The sequence below is a fragment of the Callithrix jacchus genome, chromosome 13 (assembly GCF_049354715.1).
Source record: "Callithrix jacchus isolate 240 chromosome 13, calJac240_pri, whole genome shotgun sequence".
NCBI classification, from domain to species: Eukaryota; Metazoa; Chordata; class Mammalia; order Primates; family Cebidae; genus Callithrix; species Callithrix jacchus.
Window position 1 is genome coordinate 24,448,951 of NC_133514.1, and position 12,210 is coordinate 24,461,160.

The window sequence follows — 12,210 nt, forward strand, 5'->3', positions numbered from 1 at the left end:
ATATCTTCTGTTAAATCTACTAAAGCAAGCCAGAATCAGCTTGTTGCTTGTTTTTATATGGCCCATGAACTGAGAATGGCTTTTTGTTTTAAATCGTTGGGAAAAATAATCAAAAGAATATTTCCTGATATCTGAAAATTACATGAAATTCAAATTTTAGAGTCTATAAGTTTTTATTGGAGTGCAGCCACAGTCATTTACATATTATCTATGGATACATTTTTGCTACAATGGGAAAGATGAGTAGCTGCTACAGAACCTGTTTATGTCTGTCTCATTGTTTCACATTGCTGCTTGGCAAGCTACAGAATCACAGTGATGCAGGTATGACCTGAAAGCATTTGGAATGCCCTGTATATTGCCACATTTATTACTTTTCCTACTACCAGGTCATGCCCCGTATCTCAGAACAAGGAAAGTACACTTTGAATGTTATGCATTTAAGGCACACTGGAATATGGACTGTTTTATTATGTGGTGGTACATTGTGTTTATAATGCAGTGACACCATAACTGCTAAAAGAATAGACTGACAGTATCGGACTAACATCAAAATATTCTCAATTCATGGGAAAGTAACATAAGAATTAGAAAATTTGAATGAAACATCACAACATAATTTCACAAAAATAAGAAAAATGAGGCTGTAACTAAAATGTTTATAAGTGGTCAAGTTGTTAGCTGAGCAAAGAAAAGCATTTACTAATGCCGAGTTCTGTCATGCTTGAAGATAGTAACCAACCCAAAGAAATGTGTCCAGGGAAGATTAAGACATCAGCCTTTTGATGAGAATAGTAGTTTGAAGAATGAAGACTTTGGACACAGTATCAGATGACATCGAGTGTTATTATTTAACTTCAGTGCTGCCTAGCTTCATTTTTTGAGAAACCATTGCTGGATGTGAAGTGACTGTAGAATTTGTATGGAACTACAAGTGGGAATATTTTCAAAAAAAGTTGAGAGACAGTACAACCTGAAGTGGAATCTACTAAGATGTGATGCAACTGATGGTGGTTAAAAAAAAAAAAAAAAAAAAAAAAATGCATGAAGCAGAAAAAAGTTTATTTGGTCAAATTTATAAAGCTTGTGAAAATGTAAGTTGTTTAAAACCTATAGCTGTTCACTTTATTATTCATCAGCAAGTACTTTGCAGGAAATATTGGTGTTACTGAACTGGTCAACAGTGAACCTCACTTTTGTGAGAAACAGAAGCTGAATATTCTGATTAGATTTACCACACAGGCATTCATTGGCTTAGCAGTGCTAAAGATTTATTTTGATTATTTTGGGCTCACATTGATATTTTTCTGAATGAGAAGAACTGTCCTCAACCACTGTTTTTTTAACTGAGTGACTTTGGAAATTAACTTTTGCCACAGACTTACGAAATATTTCTTAATAAATTTCACCGAACAACATGATATACTACAGTAAACTCATTTCAATAAAAACTAAAATTTCAATCATAAGATTGTCAAGCTGCTTTATATACTTCCTGTGCTATCAAAAGTCAAAACAGCACTCTATTGCCACATCCATTTTTAGTGGTTATATTTTCCTATAGCAGTTTTTTGGACCTTGATGCAGTGCAAAGAAAATTCTTAAATTTTAAAAGCATTTAACTGCAATTGAAGAGTTTCCTTTTAATCTTCTGTTGGAAATGAATCATCTTGAATGAATGACACGCTAAAGGGCAAATACCAAAATGATGACTCCTACAGTTGCCTTACAAGTGATGAATATGCTTAAGTAAAATCACAGGCTCATGGGTGTGTCAGTGTTTAACCTCAAACTATTTGTGTGAAAAGACACTTGTGAAGATGAAATATGTGAAATCTCATTACAGATCAGCATTAACAGATTAACATTTTCAATTGATTCTGATGAGGGAATACCAGCTTTCAGCCCAAAATGACCAAAATGTTACCTCCAAAAAACACCTTTTCCCCATTAGTAGACTTCTATTACTATCAAAAATTGTACTTGATGTTTTGAGTTTTCAATTTTTAGAATAAAAATTTTGTGAAAAATTTTGAGTACGTAAGTAGTGTCTTTCATCTTAGCTTGCAAAGCCTCTATTTGCTACCTGCCCCCGCCCCCCACCTTTAAAAAAAAAAAGACTTGTCTACCTCTAGAAGAAACTCAAGGGTCTGTATCTCTGTATCTGTCCTGTTTGCCATTTCATCTGCATTGCCATAGGCAGTGGCTCCTCTAGGTAGACAATTCGAGGTGGAATCAAATTATGAATGTATATGTTGTGTCATGTCTGTAAAATAAATGTGTTAGAATTTACAATTTCTTAGGAAAAACACTGATTATTCTGTGTGCAGGTACTTTGTAGTGAGGACCAGTTCATACATGCCATTTGCTATGTTGGTGTAATTTGTATCAGAGTTTCATTCATACCAATGTTCCCTTTCATTTTTCTATTAAGACATTATAGAAATGTTGAACTGTACACATCTAAGTCCTGCATAATTTTCATTTCAGGTTTTAAAAGTTAAAAAAAGCATAGAGTGAAAATTCCAAGAAAACCAGATTCATGTACATTCTCACTAGACAATTTCCATTTGTTCCAGCTTGTATTATAGTTTTCCATTGCATTAGTCGGTTGCATCTAATGTTTAGTATAAAAGCAATTGAGCTTTCTCTTTAGAAGTCCATTTCATTGCTTTGTAGCCATAATCTGTAGTTGAATAAACCAAGCTACCTTTCTCCAAAATCACTCATTTTCTTTTTAAAGATAAACTGGTAAATACTCTTCTTTCTGTTAGGCAGGAATTTTTTGTACATGAGACGTGTTCATGAATATAATCTGCCCTCTTGCTTTATTGTCATAGGAGGGGAAATTAACTGCTTTCACACACTTCTGTTGGGGCTGTTTCTCTCAAAAGATAAGAATCTTTATTCAATACCATACCAAGAAATTGGAGTTCCTTTAGCTTCAGACTTAATATCATCATGGCTTCTAAACTGTTAGGAAGCGCAAGTTTGAAGATCCAAGGGTACTTAATATTTTATATCATATTAGCCATACCATAGGTTTTAAATGTTTTTGATGGGGACCTGTTTCACTCATGCCATATACCTGTTTTGTTTTTCTAAAAAATTAATACTATAAGTTGTTAGCAGGTGTTGTATCGCTGCAAAGCCCATGTATAAAGAATAAAAACCTGTTCTTGAGTTACCTCATGTGTATATACAGACTTTCCTTCCTTTCATTGTAGCAATTCTGGGGCTATCCTCTACTTCTTGCTTAAGAGTGTTTTTAAAATAACTTTAACACGTTTGCATGTTACTCCAAGATTAGTTTATAATTAAGGCTGCTTTTTAAAATATTCAGCTTTCACACAGTATTTGATTAGTTCATTTAAGATGCTTTTAATAGTAGTATACTTTAGGGAGCCATACACACTGACAGAAAAACACACAAAATCTAAACTGACAGAATAGCCTTGCTTTCATAACTGAGTAAAATACAACAGGAGAACTGACACATTTTTTAGTATCTGTTTAAATTCAGCATCAACAATTTTATTTTGAAGTATTATGGGTTTTTAAAAAAATTGATTAAGCACCTTGATTCATCACACACAAGCTATTAAGCATTAATAATTTTAGGTAGGATTGAGTTCCTTGTACTGTTAAACCTTCCCTGGAAGAGGCAACATAAATGATAGGTTGTTTTCAAAAACCATGAACTGCTACTATCCTTCCTGAGCAATAGGGAACTAGCATAAACCAGGGCTTAAAATCACTTTCCCTTTGGTATGGTATTCATAAACCACTCAGAAAAGTAGTCTTAACATTTTCCCCCAATTGTAAACAATACAGAAATACTGAAAGCTGGCTATGAACAAGAACATCAAAAAGATCTACTTTTGAACATTTTTCAGCAGTTTGTTTTTGCCCCCACTTTCCTGCAACAAGATCTGCAAATGATTGTCTTCTATTGGCATTGCCCAGATTTTTGTATTTGAACTAGAGGGTGTTGGTGATTGAACTATTAGTTACCTGGATTGCATTATCATAGTTCTTTGCTTACATTTCAAGGGGACTATTTGAGGAAGGAAAAAAAAAAAATGGGTGCCCTGTTTCAGAGTCTCCTGTAACACTGAACATTGTGCTGGGAGGTACTTCATATGCACAGTTTTTGATTCACAGGAGTTTCTTTGAAACAAGCCTACTTGATCTCATCCTTTCAGTGATGTCCACTGTTTACAAGCCAGGGCACTACTATAATAAAAAATCTTATGGGAAAGAGAAAAGGAAAATGCATGGTTTCACCATTATAAAGTATAACACGATTTCCTGTGTTCTGTAACAAAATGAGATCCTTTGGTAACAAATTCTAAACGAAATCTGGTGGAGAACAAATTGCTCAATTTAAAAATCTAGATTTCTCTGATGTTGGCTTCTACTTAATGCTTTTCATGGCATTACAAGATGAAATTATTAAAACCTGCAATAAAAAGTAGAATCTAGGAATTTTTACCAAGACAAAGTGAAAAAATTCTAGTGGTATCTTTGTAAAAGAGTAGCAAATACTTAAGGTGTGTGATTATAGTCCCCTTCCACATGTAAGGGGAAGTTCACCACATGTGCTGAACTGGCTAAGTATGCAGAAAAGAAGTGTAAAACTTTCGGATTGAGCCAGGTGGTTTTCTGCTTAGAACGTTTCTGCAGGAGGCTATTACTTAAAACACGTTATCTGTGAAAAATCCACTTGTTGAAATGTCACTTTGGTCAAAATATTAGCAGATCAGAATCTGGAGTCTGGGTGTGTGGATGGGATGGTTGTGCTGGGGCAGACATTCATCGTGATTTACAATGTAAATTGTGTTGCATTTACCATTTTATGAGGTTTCTATATTTGATCAAAGGTATCCAGAATCATCACTTTGACAAGAATTTGGCAATATAAGTATATACCAAAGGATACAGTATGACTTAAGAATCAGCCCGGCAAGTTTACATGTATTTCAAAATAGGAAAAATTTGCTAGTTTATAATATAATGGAGTAATATACTTTTTTCATGTTTTCTTGAAGCAAGATTCATCACGATTGCTATTTTTTGTAAACATGACTTATATCTTTGATTTCCCTAGTTAAGAGTTATTTTTTGACAACATATGCCGTATTTCCAATAGTTGTCTATTGATTACAGTGTACTTGAATTTCATAGTCTGTTTCTAATCGTCCTCGGAATCATTTACTACGAAGTAAATACCTTATCTTCTCACCACCCCTTCCCCAAAGACCTATGTTATGACCACACTAAAGACATGAATTTTGCCATTAGTAGCTCTAACAAACTATTAGGAAAGTTTATGCTTAAAATAATTTATATTGTCAGTGTCAATGCAAAGGCAGTTTCTTAAAGACAGTTAATGAAGTGATCAACCACTTGAGGATATATTAGGGTGAATTCATGGATATGAACTTCCTTGAACACATCATCATTGTATTCAGATGCAACTGTTCTTTAATATATCTTTCAAATAACAATCCTCTTCCCTACATAATAGCAAATAACTAATGTATATGAAGCATTTGTACACTACCTTTTAATGAAAAATTTCTTAAATCTTGATTCCTATATAGTAAAATCTATAAAAACAAAAAAAATCAAAATTATCAGTTTAATGGACAATAAGGATAATTAAAGTATGTGTCTTCAAGTTCGAGTTAAGCCATTAAATTTTTTAAATACTTAAGGGTAAATTTTATATAAATATGTACAAAATGTAGATATATTTATTTAGCACTTTGTTCACTTAGATAAATTTATATGGCATATCTAACAAGATACACAATCATCTCCAAAAATTATAACCCCTTATATTTCAAAACAACTGTTTAAAGGTATTACTGTATGAAAACAGAAAGGGAACAGTTACAACAATGAAATTGTTTTAACTTTTTCAAATCTGATTCTAATGTGTTATCGACATATATGTAATTATATAAAAGACTGGCGGAAAGGGGCATTAACAGTACTCTAGCAGAGTAAAGGATAAAAATCCATCTTTTTTTCCCCAGCTTCCAGTTTGACTAGAGAGAATACTTAATAGAATCCTGTCCACAAAAAAAGCTAATAGTACTCTGCTTTGAAAAAAAAATCTGACTTCATATAATTATTAATACATCCTGTGCTGCTGTTGCCTGTAAGACTTCTAGCAGTAGCTATAGGTTCCAATCTGGCACTTCAGGTATTCTAAAAAATGACCAAAACGTTCTTTAAGATGAAAGTTAAAATGTTATATTTTTTGAGATTTCTTAAAGCAGATTGTCAGATGAAACTCTTTAGCTTAAAACAAATCGTAAAAGAATGCAGATTTTTCTATTGTTCAAAGAATCGTACTCAAATGAACTACAAAATGGACTTGGCTGACACTGTTTTGTCCATAAGCACATTTAATATATTTTTAGCAACGATAAGTAATTGCAATGATCCTTTATTCTATTATCCTCTGGCCTTCTAGTTTAGTTTGTGTTGAATGTTTGGTTTAACAAAGGTTTTGAAAGTTTATTACCATTTTCTCTTCGATTAAATACCAGTTACTTAGTTGGTGCAGTTTTAAAAGGTAATCTGCTTTAAATTCTCAAAATCAGTACCAAAAAGCATACAGCTTATTATTCTAATTGTTAACATTTACAAAAATTATACTGCACTCAAAACAAAAAATAAAACTTTTTTCAAATAATGCATACAAGGCACAAGAGCTTCTTAGTATATTTACTGAAGCTGAACATTCTGGCATCAACAAACACACTATTTTAGTTTATCTCAAACTAAATTTCCAAACAGCATGCCATTTAGTTCATGTTGAACTAACTTCCCAAAAGTTATATGATTTTTAATTATTTGCATAATTTAATCTTAATAGGTGTTTAAGGAAAAATATAGTTTACCTGTCATAGTTTTGATGAGAGGACAAAGAAATAATATAGGTATCACCGGAGGGTAAATCTATTGACCTATTAGGAATTCTTAACAGAAATTCAGTATTTTTACTATGTTCAACAGGAGAAGTCATCTAAAAAGAGATTTTTAAAAAGCCAAACTGACAACAGAATATCATAAAACAATCTTCAAAACTGCCATCATAAATTCCCCCCCATTTAAGACGATTAGAAGAGATGAAAATGTGTTTCTGATGTAACAGAAATGTACTGTATTCTGACAAAAGTATTCCAGCCAACTGCTTTAAAAGGGAGCTCAAGCTTCAATGTCCACACTTATTTTCCAGCAGAGAACGAAGGCTGGAATTAAGTGAGGCAAAAATTGATGATCTTCAACTGTAGGCCACCTGGACTCTGTAATAAATTCACAGTTATTACAGTTCATTCAGTCTGAGGCAGGATTCACGAGAGGAAAAAAAAGAAATATGGTTTGCTACTTCCATCTTCTTAAAGGTAACAAGTTTTACGAATAACACTTATTATAATGTGACTTGAAATCTCTGAAATCTTAATATCTTAATAGTCTAAATTTTCAGATTCAGAAAATCAGATGATTAGTGGAGTTTCTATGTGATAAACTGTGCTACCCATATATTTGGGTAAAAAACTGGTCCTTGAATATAGTCCAGGTTTTTCAGAGATGTTTTCCCTGTTATTAATAAACCAGACTACTTTTAATATTTAATAGGAGTTTGTGTTAGTTTTAACAATGTGTATACTGGATCCAAAATATGTTATATTTTAATCAATGGCTTGGAGAGAACTAATCAATTCATATTCTGCATTTCCAGCCAAAGGGATATAGGCACAACTGACCAGTGGCACCTTCCTGTGGGAAGCCTCTTCCATCCATCTACAGTATAGATACCTTGAAATAAAACAGAAAACATGGAACTACTGTGTTAACCATAAATATGCAAAACGAACCAACTCATTTCATAATCTGTTTCAATAATATCCCTCATTCAAAACTGTTTACTATGCTGGAAGACTCAGTAGATGTGTTCTTGAATACAGATCTCTATCAATACTAATCAAACTTTAATATACATATACAAGAGAGGATCCTATTAAAATGCAAAAAAACCCAAAATGCAAACTCTGATTCAGTAGGTCTAAGATAAGGCCTAAGATTCTGCATTTCTGTCAATCTCCCAGGTCATGCCTATGTTGCTAGTTTGAGGCTACAGTGTGAATGGCAGGGTTCTGTTATTAGTTCTGCATTCATCTGAGGCTGAATGGAGTTTAGGAGTGGCGACTGAGTGGGGAAGGACATTTAGGGAAATGATTTTGAAACTTCCTGTGCTTAGAAGCACAGCATTTCTTTTTTCTTTTCTTTTTTTGAGACAGAGCCTTACACTTTTACGCAGGCTAGAGTGCAGTGGTGCAATCTCAATCTTGGCTTATTGCAACTTCCACTCCCTGGCTCAAGCGATCCTCCCATCCTCCAACCTCAGCCTTCAAAGTGGCTGGCACATGCCACGACACCTGGCTAATTTTTTTCCTTTTGTATTTTTGGTTGAGACAGGGTTTCACCATGTTGCTTAGGCTGGTCCTGAACTCCTGAGCTCAAGCAATCTGCCTGTGTTGGCCTCCCAAAGTGCTGAAATTACAGATGTGAGCCACCATGCCCAGCCAGTATTTTTTATTTATACCACTTGACAGGAAAGGTTGGTAAGCTAAATTTAATTTACTTTTTAGTACTAACTATGGGTTTAGGCACATTATAACCATCTGGAAACCGCTGAACTAAGAAATATTTTATAAAAAGGATGTCATTTACTAATGTAATTCAAAAAGAGGAGAAAAAATGAAGATATTTAATATAAATTAGGCACCTCAATATCAGACTATTATTTGCTATACATACAATTTGAATGAATTGCAGATCTGTGACATAAAGCAGGAAAAATTATTTTTAAAAGTCTAGGGTCTATTAGCTACTTTAGGAAAAATTTAACTAAAAAAAAAAAAAAACATGACCGGGCACAGTGGCTCACACCTGTAATCCCAGCACTATGGGAGGCTGAGGCAGGTGGATCACAAGATCAGGAGTTCGAGACCAGCTTGGCCCATATGGTGAAGCCCCATCTTCACTAAAAATACAGAAATTACCCGGGCATGATGGCACATGCCTATAGTCTCAGCTACTCAGGAGGCTGAGGCAGAAGAATTGCTTGAACCTGGGAGGTGGAGGCTGCAGTGAGCTGAGATCACTCCACTGCACTCCAGTCTGGGTGACAGAGTGTGACTCTGTCTCAAAAACAAAACAACAACAACAAAAAACATGTCACTGAAACTGGTTATATGATCAGAATTGAAAACATTACATCAGAAAATCAGGAGTATATTTTTAGGTCTGTAGTGCTGAGTCATGCTGCCATTTTGTGATTATGACTACTAATGTCATTTGAATTAATAAAATCAAGTTTCTGTCAAATTTTTAATTTCAATGTTTTTACTTTGTCACTTATCAGTTGAATGTTTGTTCAGAACCTACTATGTGTCTGGCATTATGCAAGGTGTTGGAGATAAACAAACACAAGAGTGGTATTATGTCAAAATACTGGGAAGTCTAGATGGCTTTTATGTAATACTGCCATGTAAATACGTAAAATACTTAACACATAGAAAAATTCCTAATAGCTCTGAGCTTCAAAACAATGGTCATTGTAACTGATTTCAAAATACTGAAAAAAAAAAAAAATCCTGTGAAATTCTATGTTTTAACTATGTTCTGTACAATATTTCATTTGTGGTATTGGCTAGTGACTCATATTTGTTATAGTTACATTCTAAAATTACACTCATAGCACATTATTATTATTTTTTGAGATGAAGTTTTGCTCTTGTCACCTAGACTGGAGTGAAGTGGCACAATCTTGGCTCACTGCAACCTCTGCCTCCCCAGTTCACGCAATTCTCCTGCCTCAGCCTCTTGAGTAGCTGGGATTAGAGGCACCTGCCAGTACACCTGGCTAATTTTTGTATTTTTAGTAGAGATGGGGTTTCACCATATTGGCCAGCCTGGTCTGGAACCCCTGTCCTCAGGTGATCCACCCGCTTGGCCTCCCAAAGTGCTGGTATTATAGGCATGAGCCACTGTGCCTAGCCTCATAGTTATATTCTAAAATTATTTTCAGAAATTTAATAATGTCCCTTTGCTATTTAATCAAATTCATATTATATTTTCACTATTTTAACCAGTTACGTTCAGTGTGACCTACTGTACCATAATGTATTCAGAGCTGATACTGGTCTTCCCAAAATGAAACACAAGTCAGCTGGCAAATTGCCAGACAAGCATCTTGCTGTTTTAATACATGGCTAATTCATCAAAACCAGAACAAATAAAAACAGAGATCCATACACTTTGATGCAAATAATCTTGTTTTACACGCTGATCTCTTCTTTTAATAGACTTTAGGATTCTAGATTGCAGTTTTATAAATAGAGAGTTATCTTGATATCTTTAATATTCAACTCTGTAAATTGTTAAAGTTTTTTGTTCCAAAGGGGTTCCTTATTGTAGCTTTTTATTGACTGTAGGCTTATAATCAGATCATATATATATATATTTTTTTTTTGAGACGAAGCTTTGCTCTTGTTACCCAGGCTGGAGTACAATGGCGTGACCTCGGCTCACCGCAACCTCTGCCTCCTGGGTTCAGGCAATTCTCCAGCCTCAGCCTCCTGAGTAGCTGGGATTACAGGCATGCGCCACCATGCCCAGCTAATTTTTTGTATTTTTAGTAGAGACGGGGTTTCACCATGTTGACTAGGATGGTCTCGATCTCTTGACCTCGTGATCCACCCGCCTCGGCCTCCCAGAGTGCTGGGATTATAAGCGTGAGCCACCGCGCCCGGCCAACCAGATCATATTTTAAAGAAACTGATTTGAAACTGCAGGTTTTAAAAAAATAAAGTTTAAAGAAAATGATTTGGAACACCTATTATTTTAAGGTTAACACATGCTATGAGGCCCTACTATGACCCCAAAATTGGAATGACAGTGTGCCAACGAGTGCATTAAGGAGATATAATTGTACTGCATTTAGACTCAGTAAGATTCTGCTAATGGATGGTCAAGGATATGCCACTGTATATTCTGAAAGATGAAAAAATTAAAAACAATTATTCTATTTTCCTATAAAATGACAAGATTAATTTTATGTATAGTTCAGTATTTTAGGATTGATCCCTGCCACTTAATGCATTACTATAAAATGACTTCTGTTCATCAACTTAATTCTATAATTCATCAAGTTAACCTAAATACCAGCTAATACTGAAGCTAGGTCTGTGCACAGAGGCCCCAGCATGGCTAATACAATCTCACAAGTCAGGTAAAAGATCTTCTATATGAGTCACTCACAAATAAGTAAAAATGTTTACGGAAACTGTTTGCCCTAGGAAAATTACAAGACTGTTAAAAATATAAAACAATAAAGAGAAAATTATCGTACTTTTATAAAGCATGAATTTATCTTGCTTGAAGAGTTAAGTCTCATTCTCCATGGTTAATGCAGGATTGCTCATACCTTAATGAAAGAGCATAAGTTAGCATTTTTGGTTGCTTTGAACAAGTATACAGAAACTAGTTATTCATCTATGTATTATGAATCCCCTGGTAGACTTCCAAAGGTGTCCTGTATATAATAAGGGAGGTATAAGATGGTTATATAGAAACACACACACACCCCTTATACAGTGTCAGCTACAAACTCTCTCTCTCTCTCTCCCACACACAATACACTGAAAATAGAAATATACATCTGAGGAAGTAGGGGAACATAATAATGAAAGATACATTGACCCACACTGCTCACATCAGCTTACATCATTTCCAAATTCTTCCTCTACCAACCTCATTTTAGTCAAACCAATCTTTGAGCCCTTTCTCACCTCATTTTTCCTGTATCTTTTCCTTCCTATACATCATATTTTAAACTTTAAGTAGTTCTTCATGTCATTCATTCAACTAACAAAAAAATTCATAGAACATGCTAAAGAATTATAAAAGCATGTGAAAATCAAGAAACCACTCCTATGTTAATATAAACTATATAAGATGAAACATGAATCCTTTCTGGAAGAAGAGGAGTTTGTCGTTTTTCCACTTCTCAACAATTGACCCCCAACTATATATCACTTTTCTGCCTCTAAGGAAACTGATGGATTCAAAGAACAAACTGGTGTGATCAACTTTTGTTTAGACAATGCCTATTCCTTGCCATAGATT

At 34.4% G+C, this 12,210-nt stretch overlaps 1 protein-coding gene across 5 annotated transcripts in view; it reads right to left on the reverse strand.

Moving 5' to 3' along the window:
• Positions 1-3,356: 3,356 nt before the first annotated feature.
• ZDHHC2 (zDHHC palmitoyltransferase 2) overlaps positions 3,357-12,210 on the reverse strand; it is a 75,240-nt gene continuing 66,386 nt past the window's right edge. For 2 of the 5 annotated variants that reach the window (XR_013525560.1, XR_013525562.1), the window contains 3 exons: positions 11,435-11,509; positions 7,785-7,836; positions 3,357-7,322 (listed from right to left, as the gene is read on the reverse strand). Coding sequence is in view for 2 of the 5 variants with exons in the window: in XM_035270205.3 (XP_035126096.2) it covers positions 11,469-11,509 (41 nt within the window). In the remaining 3 variants the exon portion in view is untranslated. Of the gene's footprint in view, positions 7,837-11,434; positions 11,510-12,210 lie in introns of all 5 variants that reach the window. The other 3 variants (XM_035270205.3, XM_078347419.1, XR_013525561.1) reach the window with 2 other exon arrangements.